Source organism: Palaemon carinicauda, chromosome 8 (genome assembly GCF_036898095.1).
Source record: "Palaemon carinicauda isolate YSFRI2023 chromosome 8, ASM3689809v2, whole genome shotgun sequence".
In the NCBI taxonomy this organism is placed as follows: Eukaryota; Metazoa; Arthropoda; class Malacostraca; order Decapoda; family Palaemonidae; genus Palaemon; species Palaemon carinicauda.
In genome coordinates, this window is record NC_090732.1 from 14,702,928 (window position 1) to 14,723,719 (window position 20,792).

At 44.7% G+C, this 20,792-nt stretch overlaps 1 protein-coding gene and 1 pseudogene across 3 annotated transcripts in view; both read left to right on the plus strand.

Annotated features, from left to right (window-relative positions):
* Window positions 1-20,792, plus strand: part of LOC137645670 (uncharacterized) — a 180,494-nt gene that overhangs the window by 13,094 nt on the left and 146,608 nt on the right. For 2 of the 3 annotated variants that reach the window (XM_068378510.1, XM_068378512.1), the window contains exons 2-3: window positions 6,402-6,492; window positions 14,232-15,524. In XM_068378510.1, coding sequence (XP_068234611.1) covers window positions 6,451-6,492; window positions 14,232-15,524 — 1,335 coding nt within the window. In that variant the 5' untranslated portion in view covers window positions 6,402-6,450. Of the gene's footprint in view, window positions 1-6,398; window positions 6,493-14,231; window positions 15,525-20,792 lie in introns of all 3 variants that reach the window. The other variant, XM_068378511.1, reaches the window with a different exon arrangement.
* On the plus strand, window positions 2,750-2,868 carry LOC137646190 (5S ribosomal RNA; annotated as a pseudogene).

Here is a 20,792-nt window from a genome sequence, read left to right on the forward strand (position 1 = left end):
TCTCTGCTGTTCCTGTTGGTTCCTGTTACGCGCCCTGTGCGCTCACGTTCGCCCTCGCGATCTAAAACTTCGGTTCAGGTCTTGGACAAGGACTCTTCTTCTACGCACAGGCTTCCACGCGTTGCCTTCTGCTTGCCAGCGATCACCAGCTCGCCAGCGACCATAGACGCGCCAACGTTCACCTACTCGTCAGCGATCTCCTACGCGTCAACGATCGCCATCGATCTGCCACGCGTGTCAGTTCCCCTGGGCACCATCAGTAGCGATCTAGCGCTCGCCTGCTGTGGACCACGATCTCCGGTAGCTGAGTCTTGCCGTAGATCTTCCTCCTGCTCGCCAGCGCTCACCTTTACTTCTGTCCTTCTGTGCGCCAGCTTTCTTCAATCGCCAGCGCACATCTGCGCGCCCTTTTTTGCCACGCACCAATGGGCGCCAACGGTTTTCTGACCGTCTAGGATCGCCTGATTAACAGCTTGCTTCAGCGCTCACCTTCCTGATGCACCTGCGCGCCTTCTGTTAGCGCGATGCGCGCTAACCATCACTAGTCTCTCTCGCGTTGGCAATCGCCTACTCGCCCGCGCGATTCTTCACCTGCGCGCTAGCGTTTTGTTAACGCACCACCGCTCGTCAACGCGCCGTCGCTTGTCGACGCGCCATCGCTTGCCGACGCGCCATCGCTTGCCAACGCGCCTTCACTCTCCTACGGGCTATCGTTCGCCATCGCTCGTCAACGCGCCATCGGCCGCCTACGAGTCATCGGTCTCCCGACCGCCTGCGCTCACCCGCGCGCCCACGTGCCCGCGCGACCGCACGCCCACGCTCATGCACGACCGCGCACATGCTCTCCAATGTTCGCCCGCGCGCGAACCAACGGTATTCCATCGCACGGACGGACGGTGTTCCGTCGCGCGGACCGACGGTGTTCCGTCGCGCGGACCGACGGTTTTCAATCGCTCGAACCTACAGTGTTTCTTCGCACGAACGTCGGCTTAATTCTTGCAGTATCCATTGCTCGGCTATGGGTTATCGCTCGCCGACCGCCAGCTCTCGCACTTCCTACCACGCTCGCCCTCCTTCTGCGCTCCTTCTCTCACCTTCGTTTGCGTTCCTGCGTGACCGCGCATGGGCGCTTCCACGTTCGCCCACGCGCAAACCATTGATTTACCATCGCGCGAGCGCCAGGGCGATTGCGACCGCGATTCCCGTTGGGGTTTCGCAGCATGGCCAGCCTGGCGAGTCTTCTGGAGCGTATTTCCAGAACACGGCCTCACCCCGTAAACGCAGAGCATGGCACATGCAAGAGCAGGAAGAATCTTCAGGGAGGTCTGGGCAACATTCTTCTTTCCAGAACCTGGGTTAGCCCTTCCCCGTCATTCCCTGGAGGGGTTTTGCCAGGGGGCTTTCCGTTCGAGATTTCTCCTTCGGCCAAGGGGTGACTGGTTTCCCCCTTCCTCTTCTCCATCTCGTGAAAAGGGCTTACCAGGTCCTTTCCCTCCTCGGTTGCGACCAGAGGTTTTGTTCAAGGAAGCTACAGAAAGGTCATGGGTACTTTCCTCCTCTCGGGCTCAAGCACCTTGGCGTGTCGTCGTTAAGTTTCGGACTTGCGGGCAAGCTCGATGTTGGACCATCTGGACGCAATGACCGAGGGCTTCCTTTCGGGTGTCTCATCCGTGGATGTCGACAACCTCAGACACCCTTCCATCCTTGAGAAGAGTTTGTTTGTGCCCAAGGACAGAGACATAGACAGCAGTTGTGCGGAGGAAGTCGACTTCCGTTTTCACTCCTCCAAGGCGCTTTCTTGCAGACCCTGCAGGGCTCCAGCGCCTCTTTCTTTCAGCCACGTCGGCCTAAGTTATCGGACCGGCTACGACAACTGAGACAAGGTGTCCAATAGCAGTTCCCTCCTGTCAGGAACAGGTGGCACGGGAGGCTCTCCCTGGGGGGCATAGTCCTAGAAGGAGCGGCAGAGTTCACGAACTCTAGGATTGGCACCCCCCCTTGCAGGTTTCACGCTGGGAGGATGCCTAAGGTTACTCATCCGGATGACAGCTTCCCGATGCCCATTCCTGCACGATCTCTGTGATCAGCCAAGGATGTCGCGCCTGCCGTCTCTGTCAGCAAATTCAGTGTCTCTGAACCTCTATGCCATAGGGTCGGCAAGAGTTTGCCCGTTTGGGCAGAATGATCCATGCCTTAGGAGAAGGTCCTCCATAGGATCGTCAACGGCTTCATCCCCCGGCTTCTTCGGTCGATCCTTTCTTCTAAGGAAGTATCTGAGATGGGAGTTCCGTAGTCGACCTCTCAGCTCTGATCAAGTTTGTCGAACAAACTTCGTCCAGCGTGGAACAGCAAAATCGATCAGACTGGTAACGAGGCGACAGGACTCCTTAAGCCCTGGATCGGAAGGACGGGTACTTTCAGTTTCCATTCCATCCATCTTCCAGGAAGCTCGTGGAATTCAGCCTAGACTACAGGTATTCCTGCTTAAGATGCAGTGTGGCGATCCCGCCGTGGCATCGCAGGTTTTTCCCCAGAGAACTCTCCCTGCTTTCCTCATGGCCGCTCAGGCGCAGGCTTCCGCCTCCTTCGCCTTTTGGAGGTCTGGTCAACTCCGGTAGGCTCGGGTTCGACCTTCTTCAGCGCCGGGACAAGCTTCCGGATGCTTACCATGAGTGTGGGTTCATGGTATTTTGCTAGGAGCCTTCTCTTCTTCTGCCTCAACATCTGGAGTATCTAGCCATGATATTGAGTCAACGGCCTTACCACGTTGGAAACCCCGCTTCTCGTCCGTCCAGCGAGGTTAAGCAACGTCGGGTCTGGTCGGTACTTGGATGGGTGTCCGCCTGGGGATGCCAGATTCTGTTGCCGCCTCCTCCGAGCCTTCCCTTTAGTTGACTGTGGCAAGGCGGAGGAGAGTCGTAGTACCTGTTCTCAGTCAAGCAGAGCTTGCAGCCCTACCTTGGAACGTTTCCTAGTTCTCTTTTCCTTATTGATCCGTCTAAAGTTCCGAACGGTCGCCTCAGGACAAGTTCCCTGTGGGGCGGCCCAAGTTCCGGTGGTTTCAAAGCAACGATTAACCGGACTTTCTGGCCCCTATGGGACCAGCGGAACGATTAGACCTGCAATGGGTGTTGACCTATGGAACCTCTTGATGGGAGTGGATATTCTCGTCCTTTCCCCACATTTTTTATGCTGTTCTCGGACTCGTCAAAGGAAGGGGGGGGGGGGGGGGGGGCATGTTCCGGTTCAGGCCTATGGTCAGGACCTGAAGGATACCTCTCCATCATTCAGGCAGGCTTAGGGGCCGTAGTCTGGCCCCTCTACAGATCCTACAGCTCCTGCCGAGTCGCTCCGTGCGCGTCAACTTCATGGTACTGGCGTGTTCTAACCAACAGGAGACGCATTTTCTACCTTCGCATCTTGCAGTAGAGATACTGAGATGATTTGAGATCCTCTCAATACCACCATCGGCTCTCTCATTCCGGGCAGAGGAATGTTTTCTCCGACTATCCGAGCAGAGCCTCGTAGAGAGAGTGTACCTGGGGGTCTTTGGCCTTGAGTAACCAGCAAGTCCTGGCCTGGGGGACCTGATCGCGACTGCTTGGAACCTCAATTGTCCGCTGTTCTTCTCCCCAGTCTCAGACCCTGAGACTCTGGCAAGATGCATTCCGGTGATGGTGGGACAACATCGACGCCTGCGTCTTCCCTCCTTTGTTGTCTGTTGAAAATGGGTCTCAACAAGACCAGGTTGTCTGTCAACCTTTCAATGGCCCTGAGAGCTCCACTGGGACTATACGCAGAACGGTTTCCAAACCCTCTGCTTCCCCTGACGTAACTCCCGGGAGAGCTTCTCCCACGGCACAGGCTTCTCGAACAACCACACTGCAACATCTTTCACGAGCCGGGGCGTCGCTTCGGCTTCATGCCTGGAGACACTACGCCTCCTCCTCAAGAAGAGACAACCCGCTACAGTCGCGGGACGGAGGTCGCGTCATCTGCGATAGTCATCCGCAGGGGTCTTCTAGGCGAAGTGGAGAGTCTTCGGTGGTTGGTGTCGTGGGAGATATACCTCTTCCCTTGAGGCCTCTTCTCCAGCAATAACGAACTTATTGCCTTTCGGCGGGGGGAAACTCCTTTCCGCTCTCGGCAATGAAGCCTGTCGCTCAGCCTTCATGCTTAAAGGAATAACTTTTTCCTTCACGCTGGACCTTTCCTCGCTCATGCGAAGCTGCGAACGTCCCTGCCCTAGTCGGAGTGAGACCTCCAACATGGAGCATGGCTTGGATTTTTTAGTCCCTTAAGAGATCTTCTCAAGACCCTTTACGTCAGGCCTCTGATCGTATTCCGTCTTGGGTCTCCTGCTCACTCTGGCCGCGGCCAGTGTGTAAGCAATCTTCTTGGTCTCTTACGACTCCGCCCTTTCTAAGGAATGGGGGAAGGCAACATTCAGGTTCGCTCCTGAGTTGTTGGCTAGACTCAGAATCTTGGGGTCCCGGCCTTCGGTCCAATTCCTTCAAGATTTCGAGTCACCATTCTATATCTGATGTCCCAAAACCTTCTTCTCCTTGCCAGTAAAGGAATCGAGAGGTTAGCTTTGGGAACAGCTGCAGTTTGTCCTCACGTGCAGCCGGGTTGGGAGCACAAGAAGGACACGGGGGAAAGTCACCAGTATACCTCTTCAGCTCGGACTCAAGGACATTCATCTCTACCTGAATCCAGACACTCCCCCGTCACGTCGCCCTACAACACGATGTCGGATACATCTCAACGTCCCTCGCCTTCGAGTAATACTACTCTGTGACGCAGGTGCTATAAGCTGGAGTCTGGAAGCCTCTAATGACCTTCACAGCCCGCTTCCTGCAGGGCGTGACCCACAGGAGTTTCGATACGTTTCTATCGCTCTGTGGTGGCTACACAACAGCTGGTCTAACCTCAGGCTCCTTTTTGGACAGGTAGCAGAAGGTTGAGGGCATTGTTATCAGGTTTTAGTCTGCATGAACGAAAGAAGTATGTCTGGCCCTTACTTCTTTCTTAATTTTCCCCTCTACTGGGAAGCAGCATCCTGGTCTCTGCATAGCTGACCTCGAACCTCTGCAGGTAAACCATGGTTCCTTGTGTTCCGAGTATTGAGTCAATACTGTCGCGTCCCCCATACCCTAACGAGGTGGTATTGGGAACGTCCTAACCCAGAGTTCCTTCTGGAACTCCAGGTCAACTGCCTAGGACGGGTCACACTTCTTCCTTCACACACAAGCTTATGTAGGCCACACGGTTCCTTGCGGAGGAAGGAACTTGTGAGGTGCAGGGACTCCTTTTCTCGAGTGCGACTCACTCGGATTCTGAGTCCCCGGGTAAAGCCAAAGCCAGTATGGCTGGGGACTTTCCATCCTTCCTAAGGGGTAAGTCACCCAATGTAAATAGCGTGGTTTGTATTTCGGTTACGGAACAAATGACAAATTCGAAGATAATTTGTATTTTTCCTAACCATACAAACCTTAGCTATTTACATATATTTGCCCGCCAGCCCTGTCCCCCAAGACAAGTCCTACCTCTAAGTGAAAGTGGAGCATTCACCTGTGTGTGAGGGGGGGAGGGGTAGGTAGCTACCACTCCCCTACCCCCCCGCTAACTAGCTCGGGGGTATTACACCCTCGTTGAATTCTAATGGCTCGCCATTTCAGCTACGCTAAAAGGTAAACCCAACGTAAATAGCGTGGTTTGTATTTCGGTTACGGAACAATTGTATTTTTCATAACAATACAAACCTGAGTTCTTTACATAGGAGAAATGATTAGCGCGAGGTATCAATGACCTTCTGCTAGTTAGTGGAGGTAGCAGGGATAGACCAACCCTCACGCTCACACACTAAATTGGTAGCTGAGCTCACTTTTGATTTCAGGGGAAAGTGATAGCGGGACAAGCATGTGTTAATTCAAGGTTTATGTGACACTGCCGATTGAAATCAGACTAAAGACCAGATGCAATGTGCTGTAACAGGGGACCCACCACCTTTCATTTGATGCATCCATGAAGAGTATCAATTCTTGAGATGGAAAAAGAAGATCTACCACTTTGAAAAGGTTGGAATCTAGGATCCACCAATTCAAGTCTTTCTTCTGCTCTGATCCTACCAGAATAAGCAATTCCAGAAGGTCCCTGCTCTAAAAAGTAAACCCAATGTAAATAGCTAAGGTTTGTATGGTTAGGAAAAATACAAATTATCTTCGAATTTGTCATATTACTTCCAAATTAATCATATTGATTAAAAATTTGTCATATTTTGGTAAACAACTGTACCTAAGAAATATTCTCATTCTTCCACAATGTGCAGTGAGAATCTGGATCTAGTAAGATACAGTATACTGTTTCCTAAATTTTGACTAATAAATTTCCTTTTGCAGAATGGATGTAACATGGTTTAGTTATACAAATAGTTGATTTGAAAGAAAAATGAAGCCAAAGAGAAGAAGAAGAAATTCTCCTGATAAAGAGGTAGGTCTTTTATATTTGTTGATTATAATTAATATTTGTTAGTAGTTCCTACACAAATACAAACCTGTAAAAGTTATAACAAGTAGTAAACAACTGGTAGATAGTTTACCGTTCAGTAGCGGGGAGGCAACCTCCCGCCTGTTAGCTCACTGTTAACTCACTCAGATTTCAACCGTTGGAGAAAAATGATGTTTCTCTCTGACTGGAATATTGGCAGAATTTTTCTGTCTTTTTTTTGTTTCGCTTCCAGCATGTGTTATATGACTGCATATTCATCATACCTCCGACAGTGCAGACGTGTCCTGGAGTACTGCCAGAGACCTGTGGTACTTTTATGAGCAGTATTGATGTAGATCCTCATAGCTTATGCCAGTCCTGCAGAGGCCATGTGTACACCTAGGCTTCCCCTTGTGATGAGTTTTTGGGAGTGACCATCCTCCCAGTGGGAGGAAGGAGAAGGAAACTAAGAGGGATTCTCCTTTTTCTATCTCTGGGACTCTTTCATTTGACTCTTCTCTAGTGCCCTCCTCTGGGGGACCTTCGGAATTGCAGAAAGCTCTTGACTTAGCGGCTGAGCTGAAAAGGATGAAGGAGAAGAATGCCTTCAAAGTCATGTGAAACTCTTCTGGCATCTACAGTTGACTTTTCCTGTTGAAGAAGTTAACTAGGGGTAACAGACCGGGCATCGACCTCACTCCATTGAACGAGTTTGTTCTTCTGACACCATTCAAAATGGAGGTGGCAAGTACTGTACGATCTGCCATCAGAAAATAAGCCCTCGTGTTAACTTTGTCTACGGGGTTTTAGTGTACCAATTCAAACCCCTGTGCTTCAGACCGTACCGCTCCCCAAAGTGTTCACGCTCATCTCTATTTTGGCCCACCTGGATGGGGTTCACGTCTGGAGTTATTTTGATATGTTGATCCTTTCTCTGGGAGGTAGTTGTCCCAAGATCGAGAGACTTTCTTCCTTTTGGCATGATCTGGGAATTTGGATCAATCGGGGAAATTCCAATTTCACACCTAAACAGAGAATGGAGTATTGTACCTGGGTATACTGATACACATGTCTGTAGTGAGAGTTATTCATTTGGATGATCATATCAGCAGACTCAGGGTGACAGTGCACCCATTCTTGCAAAATCAAGAACTTCTGGCTTGACAGGAGCAATGGCATCTTAGATATCTTTCATTGTTGGAGAAGCTCATCCCACGTGGGTGCTTTCACTATCGATCGCTCTGGGAGTGTCAGAAAAGTCACTAGTTAGAATCCAGAGATCTCTCTTACCCTGAAGTTCTTGTGGAACAAGAAGTACAGGATAACCTAGCCTGGTGGCTGAATGACAGAAACCTCACCAAGGGAGATGCACTCAACTCCTCACCACCAGAAATACTGCTGTTCATAGATGGATATAAGGAGAGGTAGGGCCCACACCAGAGGAACCAGACTGCTTTGGGGACAAGTCCACTGAAGAAAATAACTTGCATATCAACTTTTTTAAATGAAAGCAGTGTTACTAGCATTGCAAGCTTTCCAATAGAGTTTGATAGGGCACTTGTTAGAACTGATGAGCAATAACATTACTGATGTGGCTGTGTTAATAAGTCTACTGTTTTACAGATCCTTTGCAAGTTGGCAAAGCAGGTGCACACCTGAGGAGCCAAGAATCTGGTAGAGCTGTCAGTTGTCATTGTAAGTAAGAGGAATGTTCTAGCAGACACGCTTAGTCACCAGGGGCATGATTTAGGGTCGAAGTTGTCCCTACATCCTTGCATAGTGGATGGTATTTTGCTTTTCATGGTTCACCTTTTAGTGACCTCTTTGCGAGTCTGTTAAACAAGAAACGTCCAGTATTCTGCTTTCTTCCAGTTCCAGACCTGTTTGCAGTGTTTGAGGACACTTGCCAATGGTTCTGGGATAATCTGGATGCATAAACCTTTTCACTCTTCTGGCTCCCAACTGGCCACTTGCCCAATGGTATATGGATCTACTGATACTCCTCATCAGGGTACCAAGAGAACTACCCATCTTCTGCGATTGATGTTGTAGAGGGGATTCTTCTCCGGTCAAAGTCTTTATGCAATGGATTTTGAATATCCTCCTCTCATTTTGTCAGTCTCTTTGGTAAAAGGGTATTGCTAAGCCATTTGCCAGGTTTCAGATTGAAGAGCTCAGATCTTTTCTCTTCATATGAATTATTTAGGTTCATGAGGAGCTGTGAATATTCTCACCCTCCCCAGGAACTCAAGCCACAAAATGGGATGTCATTCAAGTCCTCAGGTCTCTCAAGTAGGTGAGCTGTTTGGCATTTTGTATGTCACAAGTTTTTTTGAAGCATGGAAGAAGGTCTCTTTCATCTTTGTTCCAGAGTTCATGCCCATGACCCAGAACCAACCTGCTTATGAATCCAGATTAGAGTCCTTCTACATCTCTTCTCTACAAGAACCTATTAGTGAGATCAGGATGACTTGCTTCTCTGTCCTGTGAGGGAAAACTAGAGACTTTCTCAACACCACAATTTCCAGGAATAATGTGTCAATAATGGAGGACTTTAAGGCAGGAGTCTGGAAACGCCAGGCACATTTTACCACACACTACCTTTGGGAGTATACCACCAGTTTTGTGGTTACCTATGCCCTTGGTATGGTACTACTGTAGTTGCTAAACTGGGCATTTAGTGAACCCATCTCCTGGTACCAGAAGGATTTTGTCCAAGATTGTGGTTGTGATGTTAATCTAAAATAAGAGGTAAGTATTACTGGTCTTTCCCTCTTTTATTTCTTCTCCTCCCTTAGGGTGCAGCAGTTGTACCATTATGTGCAGGTAAGCCTTCTGATCAAATAAGTTTTCATTACAGACAAGTGTTGTTAAGAAGAAGAGTATCTTCCCCATCCTCCCAGACAAGGGGGATGATGTATGAAATGTATGCAAGCCCATGTCTCATATTCAGACACCATTTCCGCTACACTGATGTATGTATGTTCTTCCACGATCATCAGGCAGTCATGAGGTAGGGACCTAGCCTAACACCTGTGACATGTTCATGCCCATGTCATTAGGAGGTTGCCAGGAGTCATCACTTTACACCTTTACAGGAGCAAGTGGAATGATAATTCCTGGTACAGTGAACCAGCCAGTTTTGGTTCTAGCAACTTAATCACTCCTAAGGGTCATTCTCCTATTATAGGACAATGATTTTTATTTTTGTAGGAACCAATCACAAATTTTTTAAAGTAATTTTTATTATTCAAACCTAAGCCCTTTAAGTTACAATTTCACCTCAACCAACTTCCAAGTCCTTGGGCTAGGGTCAAGAGTGGGAGGCTTGCTGACTGTCAGGTGTGGGGCTTACCCTCCACTTGTGAGCAACTACAATCACCGTCAAAAATTTGAATGCCAATACAGTTTCGCCAAAATTGTATTCCTTTAAAAGGAATCGGTTTTATGTGGATACAAGAAATACAAATTTCTTTAAAATTACAGTAGTGATAATTTTGCAGAAATCCTGTTTCATAATTGTACCTAAACTAGAAAAATTGTTGAAAAGGTGTGGTATGTAAAGAAATGTTTAAAACAGGTACTATTATTTTATGATGTAAACAAATTCTTGATATAACTAGAGTACAGTGATATGATTTAGCAATGATGCAATCACACTTACTATAAAGATATACTGTACTGAGAATGTTATAGAAATATCAACAATTGACCTTATAGAAAGACAAAAAGTCTTATAAATTTTATTCTTCTGGCAGCGTACAATCTTTAGCATGAGGTAACATGAGAAAGGCCTGCATTACTATGAAAAGTGTCTTTACATGAAGCACTTCTGAATATAGGGAATTGATTGTAAAAAGAGAGAGAGAGAGAGAGAGAGAGAGAGAGAGAGAGAAGAGAGAGAGAGAGAGAGAGAAGAGATGAGAGAGAGAGAGAGAGAGAGAGGGGGGGGGGGTAGGTAGGTGTGTGTGTGTTTTGTTAGCTATGCCATCTTCCTGGGTTTGATTTTATTTCCTGTCTTATCTTATTGCCATTTCATATTGTTATTAAGCAACACAGTATTGCATTAGCCACTAAACATTACATATCCATAAATTTTTCGTTTGAGCAGATTTGTCAATAAACTTAAAAAGCAGTTCATATCTTGTTCAATAAACTTGAAAAGCCGTTCATATATTTAGATTACTTCTTATTTTGCAATTAATGAGTGATATTGAATGTTCCAGGGAGGTTTTGAGTTCCTTTCTTATTGTTCATTTTAGAGCAGCAAAGCAGTAGCTAAATGAATTTAAGCCTCAGTGATGCCTTACGTTAAAATCTCATTGTATATTGCTAATTTTGAACAAAGGATTCTCAACCCTGTATCCTGTATATTGTACTACTGTTTCTACTTCGTGGATTTTCACGTATCGCGAGAGTTTTGGAACCTAACACCCATGGTAGTGGAGGAATTACTGTATGTTTTCGACCGGCTGATCCTGTGTTCTTCTGAGTGGCAGTTGCTTCAGGATCAAGACTGAGTACATACTCTCTTTTTGTCATGATCTGGGATTATGATCAATTTTGATTAGTTGAGGTTCATGCTCAATCAGTGGATGAAGTACCGGAGCATGCTGATAGACGCCAAAGCAGTGAAAGTCTTTCTATCAAAATGATTACACCAGAAGCATCAGAGAGGTAGCACTTCTATTCCTGTTCAAATGACAACTTCCGGCCTGGCAGTGGTAATGACTTATAGGACTATCTTTCACACTGTGCTCAATCAGTGGATGAAGTACCGGAGCATGCTGATAGACACCAAAGCAGTGAGTCTTTCTATCAAAATGATTACACCAGAAGCATCAGAGAGGTAGCACTTCCATTCCTGTTCAAATGACAACTCCCGGCCTGGCAGTGGCAATGACTTATAGGATGTCTTTCACACAGGTGTTATACACCCGCAATCACTTAAGAGGTGTCTGAAGCGTCACTGGTCAGCAGCCAGAAATCTCCGTTCCTATTTTACTCCTCTAGAGTAAGAAGTACTGTACTGCACTTTCTTCCCTGATGGCTTCACTATGAAAACCTCACCAGGGGTGCTCCACTTGATGCCCCTCCTATAGAGATGATTCTGTTCATGCATCCTAGGAGTTTTGTTGTGAACACCTAATGAGCAGAGTTGCTTTGTAGGTGTGGTCCTCAGAAAAAAGTACCTGCATATCAACCCGTTTGAAATGCAAACAGTATTCCTAGCACAGTAAACTTTCAAACAAAGGTTGATGGGACACTCAGAAGTGTTGATGAACATCAGTACTATAGTCATAACATATGTTAACAAGCAAGGAGGGACTATCTCATACAGTATTTGATAGTTGACAAAGATGATGTTCATCTGGGTAGTGGACAAGGGTGTGGAGCTGTTAGTGATGTTTATTCCAAGCAATAGGAATGCTCTAGGAGATGCACACTGTCTTCAGAGGCAGCTGTAGTTTCATATGGGTCTCTACATCCTTGCATGGCAAAGAGGCTTCTTGCTCTTTGGGGTCACAAGCAGTCAACCTGTTTGCCGTACGACTAAACAGGAAGTTCACGATGCTCTGCTCTCCCATTGCATATCGTTGGTTGGCATTCGGGGTTGCTTATGAAGACCCTTTTGACAATTTGGACTATACCCCTTTCCTCTCCTTTGCCTGATTTGCCAATTAATCAACAGATTGTTTATGACATCAGGTCCCAGTATAACCTCCCTGATGACTCATTTTTATTGTCAGCTACACCTTCAGAGGTTCTATTACTTGGTAAAATCCCTTGCACTTCATAGGTGGAGATTATTCAGCATCTCTTCTGATTGAAAGGATTTTTGCAAGGCACTACACAGATTTGATACTTATGAAGGTCTTTTGCATCAGTTTACTTGGGGAAATGGGCCATTTTCTGTGATTTTTTTTTGTAGAAGGGATACTTCTCTGATAGAAGCCACTTAGTAATTGATAGCTTATTTTTTCGTCTTCCTTCACACAAGAGAAGTTCCTCTCAGTCTCTGCTGGGATAAAGTATTGTTCAGCCTTGAGCCAGGTCTTCAAACTGAAATACTTAGACCTTTTCTCCTTATGAGAATTGTCTATCCTCATGAGGAGCCTTGAGCGGTCTTGCCCAACTCCAGCTCCTGGAATCGGATGTGACCCATGTTCTCAAATCCCCCTTATGAACCTTTAAGACAGGGGTTGGACAGAGCTCTGACACTGAAAGATTGTCTCCCTGTTAGCCTTTGTATCGGCAAAGCTTGTTGGCAAGCTTCACGGCATTTCATGTCCCAAATCATTCAGAAGGATAGAAGGAGGTCTCCTTTACTTTTGTTCCTAAGATTGTGATCAAGACCCATAATCCAGAGTCCATGAAACCAGATTCAAAAAGACCCAAAATCCAGTGGCCCATGATACCAGGTTCGAGTCCTTTATCTCCTCTCTTCTAGAAGCATCGAGGGAATCGGAAGGACACGCTTCTCTATCCTGTGAGGGCTCTATGATGTTAATTTAAGAGGACATGGCAGTTTAGGCCTGAGCACCTGAGACTTTATTAGCTTTGGCTGTCCCAAGAGGAAGATATTCAAGAACACTGTTATGTTCTTGTTTCATTAGAGCAACAAGGCAATTAAAGAGCTATCGCGGACAAGAGCTCACAAAGTCATGTGTATCGGCTCCAATCTAGCTTTCAGGAAGAATCTGTCGATGGCAGAAGTCTTGAAGTCAAGAGTTTGGAAATGCCAGAGAACCTTCACCTTTCGCTACCTACAGTAGAGGAGTATACCCACAAGTCCTTGGAAAGGTTTAACTTCACCCTTGATCCTGTAGTGGCTGCTCAACAGGTTGCGCATCCAACCTACCTCCCTCATGGAATATGAAGTATCTTGTCTCAAGGTAACTATTTTAACATAAACATCAGATCAAAGGTAGAATGACTGGCCCTCTACCCTTCTTTCTTCCATCTCTTGTGGGTGCAGCAGTCATACCCGTTATGTGCTGGACCGAGTGCCAGATGCAGGTAAGCTTCATATCCCAGCAACTTTCTTTTCAGATAATATTTATAAAGTATCTTCCCCATCCTCCCAGATGAGGGGGTATGGATGTAATGTATTCAAACCCATTTCTTATAGATGCACACACATTCAGACAACATATCTGATACAAGGATACTATAGGTTCTCCTGTGACTTAGTACCATTTACATGTAGTAGGGATATTACTTAACTCCTGTAACATCTCATACTGTTAGGAGGTTGACAGGATTCATCACGTTAGCTCCTATACAGGACCAGGTGCTCTTGACATTTCATTGGAAAGTTGAACCAGCTAAATTTGGTTTATAGGGACTCCATCTCCCCCCTAAGAATGAGTCCTATTAAAGGATGATGATTGTATTTGTCTAGGAACAACCCCAATTTTTTAAAGTAATTTGTATTTTTCTTTACGTTACAAACCTGAATCTAATAAGTTACACTCCCTGCTTTAACCATTCATCAGTTCCCAGGTCCAAGGTAAATATGTGTGTCTAGCTAACTGACAGATGGGCAGTAGTTATAACTACCTCGTTAAATTTTTAAAAATAATTCTAGATTTGCTGAAATATTACTTCTATTAAAGGACTCAGGTTTGTGTTAAAAATAGAAAATACTTTATTAATTTTTATGAAGAGAGATAAAATACATGGTCTCTGTACAAACCATAGTCTAGAACCCAAATTAAATGATTTTTTTTTTCTTCCAGTGTTGGAATAAAAGGACTGAAGTTCTAGATGACTTCTTCACTCCACCTGATCATGTACTAAGTCAGCAGAATATTGAGTGGTCGAGCAGTGATGAGGAAGACTTATTTAATGAATCAAGGGCTTCAACTTCTACAGTTAAAAGACTTACTCCAGTTAAAGAGAAGATTTTGGATGCTTTCCCGTCAGTGTCTACTATTATTAATTCTAAGCTGAATTTTATTAAGCCTTCAAGCTCAGAACCAAATTTTCTTGCCAATAATCAAGCCTCAGTACATGAAAGAAATTTAAACCTTATCCCAAGAGAGTTAAGCACTCCTGTCTCATTTAAGAATAAAAGCTCATGTGTAGTCAAAGTGTGTAAAGAAGTGAATTCTGGTTCCAAGTTTAAGACATTTGTTGAACCAGCTAAGACACCAACAAAATCTGTATGCCAGAAGGATTCTAAGAAAGGTTTGGATGCATCTCCAGTCATAGGTCTAAATCATACTCAATGTGCACCCAATAAAGTACGTAGTCAAAATACGGACATTTCAGGTTCTGTGGAATCTAGCTCCCACAGTAAAAAAGTATTAAGTAAAAATTTTATCAAGAGACATTTATCATCTGTACAAGGCTTATCAGGTGAAAATAGTGTTACAAAGAATACATCATTTACAAATGAGCCTGTTAACAATGACAATGATTATCAGCCACCAGTTTCTCCTTTGATAGGATCATCACAGGTTCACAATAAATTTCGTCATCAAAATAAAAGATCTTTCGAAAATTATTTAGGAGATAAGTCACCAATACTAGGATCTAGTCGGAATACTATTCAGTGTGCAGAAGTAATTGAGGATAGAAAAAAGACCCTGGATGAAAAAGATGATGAGTATATGAGGGTAAGACTGAAAGGGAGAAACCTGTATACTAAATTGAACCAAAAGGGTCCTAACAAACCTGCTAGAAACTGTACTAAGGAGCACATGAAAAATGCCGCATCTTACCATCACTCTGATGCTAAAAAAGGAGAAAAAGATATATATGACTATGCTTTTGGAAATGTGTTTCAGGATGAAGTTGAAGAGGTTATATCTCAGCCACATACTTTTGGAGAGGATAATCAACTTGGTACAAATGGTAAAGAAGATGAGATAAATGACTTTGGATATAATATTCTTTCCCAGTCAGACAGTGAGTGTCAAGAGGTCATATCTCAGCCAAATACTTCAGATGGGGAAAAGCTGTTTGACATTGATGTATGTGAATCTCCTATGAAAAATAGTCAGGCCAGCTCACCTGTTTTACTAAAGGTATTTAGATCCTGTATTTTTATTTTTTTTTTACTATCAACTCATCACTTTAATATTGTCTATTTGTTCCGACAAGAATACAAACCCTTGTTCTTTTACTAGGAGATTGATCAACATGAATTGCATAGCTTAGCTGATTTATATCCTGTAAAGAACTACAGGTTTGCATAGTTAGGAAAAAATTACAAATTGCTTTCAAATTTGTCATCTGTCTCAAGAAATTCCATTATTGCACATAAGAATTAAAGGAAATAAAATTGGATTTTTTGTTTCAATACAAACTTGTAACTTGGAATACCATTTGTTTGTCAACAAAATAATAAGACACAATTTTCAAAGAAGAACAATCACCAACCTAGGTGCTTGCAGTTTATCGAAGTAGCAGACTGAGAGGCCACATATGTCTATATGGGTCAGAATTATGTACCATTGAAAGTAAGATTGTGCAATCAGGAGAAAGGAACTATAGTCTGAGTTATAGGTTTGTCTTGATAGTGATTATCAAATCCACAGACTGAATAGAGTAATTATAGTACTTAAAATTTTAAATATTAAACTTAGCCGGTGAATATATAATAGCTGACGTCTCCGACGGCTCGACAGATTCCAAAAACTCGCGAGCGATCGCCATGAAGGTTGCGGGTGTGACCACCAGCGCCGACTATCGGCCAGATACCGCATATACTTGTCAATTTCTCCAGTTCTTCTCTGTCGGTCTTGTCGACAAGTTGGTTCCGCTCGCTTTATGACCTCGAGTTTTCGACCGAATTGGTGAAGTACTTGGTTTTGGTTTTATTGCTTTCGCCGTGTTGGATTATTCAATACTATCTTCAAAAGAAATGCTTTTGAAAGTAGAGGAAAAGTGTTTTGCCCTTCCTTTTTTTTTAATCTCTGGTTTTTCCATAGAGAAAAGATGGCCGACCCTTCCCTCAGTGTACGGAAGTGTGTTAAAGGCTTTTAGTAATTATTTTATCACTTTATAAATTATTGTTGATATTTATAGATTTACCTCTATATATTTTATATTTTATATCTCACCCGCCTTTATTAGGCCCCTTCGATTAGCTTTCCATTTATACTAAACATCAAGATAAATTTTATGTTTTTGTTTATATGCGGCCTTTACCTATTCTTTGTAGGCGGTCCTAACTTGGAAAACGAAGTTAAACAACGTTGAGCCCATTCAACTTTTATTTTTGTTTAGTTTAAAACAGTTGCTCTGTAAGAGTGATGAGATGAATATTTTTTAGAAAATATTTTAAGAAATATATTCTTTGAATAGTCTTCGTGCTGTTTTTTCAAAGATGAACTAACGTTTGGTTTATTTATGCTACGCAGTTTGCGCTCTATCGTTACGATAGAGAAAGAGAGAATCACGGTTTCACTTTGCAGAAAGAGTAAATCGATTTTGACGTTTTGTTCATTCTTCTTTCAAACTGAAGTGTTTTAGATACTAATTTAAAGGAACTTGTTAATTTTCAATTTCTTAGTCCTTTCAGTTTTTTCCTTTAGTCAAATAACCTGTTATTGACGAAGGGTGAGTGGGCCATTCTCTTGTGAGTGACAAGAGAGAGAGAGAGAGACGGAGAGAGAGAGAGAGAAAGAGAGAACGATCCGATCTTTATTCTCGTCCCAAGTCTCTGTACAAGGAGTTTGGGAGCGAGTAACGTTGTTCTCGATTCAGTTTTTTACTCTCGTCCCAAGTCTCTGTACGGGGAGAGAGGATAAAACGTTTTAGTTTTTATTCTCGTCCCAAGGCACTGTACGGTGAGAGATTGAAAACGTAGTCCTTAGTGAACTAGTGTTTAGTCTCGTCCCCAGTCACTGATCTTTTTAACTTTATATATTTCCATTTTATTCGATATATATGTATATGTTTATTGATTTTTGCATGTGTGTTTCATTTTGTACTAATGTGCTCACATTATACGACTCATTTCGCAATTATAACCTTTTGATGTAAGGGAGAATTGCGTGCTTCAGGTAGAAATCAGTTTTATTCATGTCTAATGTGAAATTATTAAAAAATACGATATCAGTGAAGTAAGTGCAAAAAACATGTTCTGTGTTGCGGAGGGTTCGTTTGTTCGTGCTTGTCACTTGCCTAGTCCGAGACCTCTTTCAGGCTCCCCTGCACCAGGGAGAAGGAATGTCGTAGGACCTAAGGGAGTGAGGAGTGTAAACCAACGAACAGACGTTCCCTCAAAGGTATCAGACGTTGCTCGGCAAGCACGTCCTTGCCATAAGACAGGAGAGACGAAGTTTCTCCTCGTCTTCCGATGATTCGTCTCTTTAAAAGCCCGAGCGTAAAGTTTCAAGACGGTTGAAACGTTTATTAGTTCCTTCAGAACAAGTTCAACGTCCTAGCTGTAGTCATAATAAGAGTCCCGTTCATAGCGATGACGTTCATGTACAGACGTTTCTGCCACAGACTCGACGTGACGTTGAGCGGTAGACACCGTAGACACAACGTGACATAGAGTGTCAGTCACCGTAGTCTCGATATAGCATCGATCAGCAGTCACTGCTGTTTACTACGTGACGTTTGAACGTCAGCCACCGCAGTCACAGGTTGATCCGAAGTTAAGTGTTTTGCAGATATGCTGTTAAAGCTTTCTTCTTCAATAGAAGCTTTCGATCCTGTTCCTGTGCGAAAGGATCCTTTGCTTTTTGTACGTCACGGTTCTGGGATACGTGATTCGGGTCTTCAACCTTCTAGACGAGCTTTGTTACGCCACGCTGACGTTATCTCTAGTGACAGCTTTGCTGTTAAGTGAGATGCGGAGCATAAATCTCGATGTAACTTTGATCGCTTTGAACGTCAGCCACCGCAGTCACAGCGTGACGTTGAGATGCAGACACGACGTGACGTTGAGCGGTAGACACCGTAGACATGACATGACGTCGAGGGTCAGTCATCGTAGTCACGATATAGCATCGAACAGCAGTCACCGCTGTTACTACGGGACGTTTGAACGTCAGTTACTTCTGTCACGACTTGTAGTAGAATAACATTCTCTGCAGTCACAACGTGACATCGACCCTCCAACTTTAACTTCTGTTCATATACAAGTTGATGTAGCCTGTCAGGCTTTTCCTTCACGTCATTCTGAATATAAATCTCCTTCTCGCAAGACTTTAGATTTATCAGATGATGTGCCTTCTGAAGAAGTTGATGACCCCCTTTCAACTAATGTACCTTTGGGGAGTCATTCAGAAGAGGAGTAACCTAGGGTGGTCCAACAATCCCTTGTATTTTAATTATGAATTTCTTTAGTGAAATTTTGTCCTACTCGTTTTGTAACTGCTGCTCCGCCGTCTGAGTTTACTCTTGGCATGACTTTCTTCGACTCCTACTTTTACGAAGTCAGTTCTCTCTTGTTCTTCCAAGAGGGCCATGCTCTTACTGGGAGACTGGTTGGAATCCAGGAGAAGTTTAGGAAAGTCTGCTTTTGCTTTTCCTCCTTCTTAATTAGCTTCTCGCTCGGGCATCTGGTGTGACACAGGAGAAGCTCGAGGAGAAGTTCTCGGCTTGGGAGTACCTGCCTCTGCCCAGGGAGACTTCTTAAGCCTTGTGGACTCTCCTCGTCGTCTAGCCATGAGTCACTCCAAGATTTTAAGGTCGGCTTCAGAGCTAGACCCTCTCCTGTTAGGAGTTTTTTCGAGCGTTTGAAGTTTTTTTTTGTTGGATTGGTCCCTGGGAGCCTTAAGTAAGAAGGTCTCTCCAGCTGTCAATGTATTGCTGTACAATTATGTCATGCATGAACAAGACTATCAGGGATGGCTCCAATGATCTGGCAGCCACGTTCACTGCAGGAACAAGGCTATCAGGGATGGCTCCAATGATCTGGCAGCCACATTCACTGCAGGAGTACTTAAGATGTAAGTGCGCTCAATGTGTTCATTGTCAAGACAAACTTCACGATGAAGACTACCAAATCTGTCTTGGCAGCAGTAAGGGAAGGCGACTGGATGGTCTCTCTCGACCTTCAGGATGCATACTTCCACATCCCAATTCATCCAAACTTTCAACAACATCTGAGGTTTGTGGACGGGAAAGTAATGTACCAATTTCGAGCACTATACTTCGGCCTCATTCCTGCTCCTCTTGTTTTTACAAGGCCCTTGCAAAATGTAGCAAGCTTTCTACATTTTTTTTGAGGATTCAGAGCCTCCCTTTATTTTGACGACTGGCTAATCAGGGCGTCGTCATTAAATCGCTGTCTGGAGAGCCTCTAATGGACATTAGACCTAACCAAGGAGCTAGGTCTCATAGTGAACGTAGAGAAGTCGTAACTTACAGTACCCCATCCCAGACTATTCTTTATTTGGGAATGGAGATACAGTGTCGGATTTTTTGGGCCTTTTCGTCTCCCACAAGAATGGAACAAGCTCTGTTAAAAGTCCTTCACTTGCAAGAGAAAAACAGTTGCTCTGTAAGAGTTTGAACTAGCCTCGTGGGAACTCTTTCATCGCTGGAGTAGTTTATCTCTCTGGGGAGACTCAACCTTTGCCCTCTCCAATTTCACCTAAACATTGGAACAAGGAGAAGGGCTTAGAGAGTATCTCTTTCCCAATCTCCAACTCAGTCTAGACATGTCTGACTTGGTGGGACAGCAACATCAGACTTCGAGAAGGTCTTTCTCTTGCGATCAAGAACCCAAACCATGTGTTGTATTCAGATGGATCGGATTTGGGTTAGGGAGCTCCACTGGACAGTCTGGAATGCTCAGGTCTTTGGTCTACGGATCAGAAGGAACTCCATTTAAGGCAAGTAACATCCCTCCTTTGGCGAGATTTGTGCAAGGAAAAATGAATGTCTTGGCGGACTGCCTCAGCAGAAGAGGACAAGTCATCTCCATGGAGTGGACGTTGCACAAGACTGTATGCGAGAAGCTATGGATGACATGGGGTCAACCCACCATAGATCTTTTTGCGACTTCACTGACAAAGAGGCTCTCGACTTACTGCTTTCCAGTTCCAGATCCAGAGGCAGCCCACATAGACGCTTTCCTGCTGGACTGGTCTCACCTGGACGTTTATGCCTTTCCACCTTTCAAGATCCTAAACCAGGTGCTGCAGAAGTTCACCTCTCACGAAGGGACCAGGTTGATGTTGGTTGCTCCATGCTGGCCCGCAAGAGAGTGGTTCACAGAGGTACTTCTATGGCTGGTAGACGTTCCAAGAAGTCTGCCGTTGCGGATGGATCTCTTGCGACAGCCTCACGTAAAGAGATTTCATCAAAGCCTCCCCACGCTTCGTCTAACT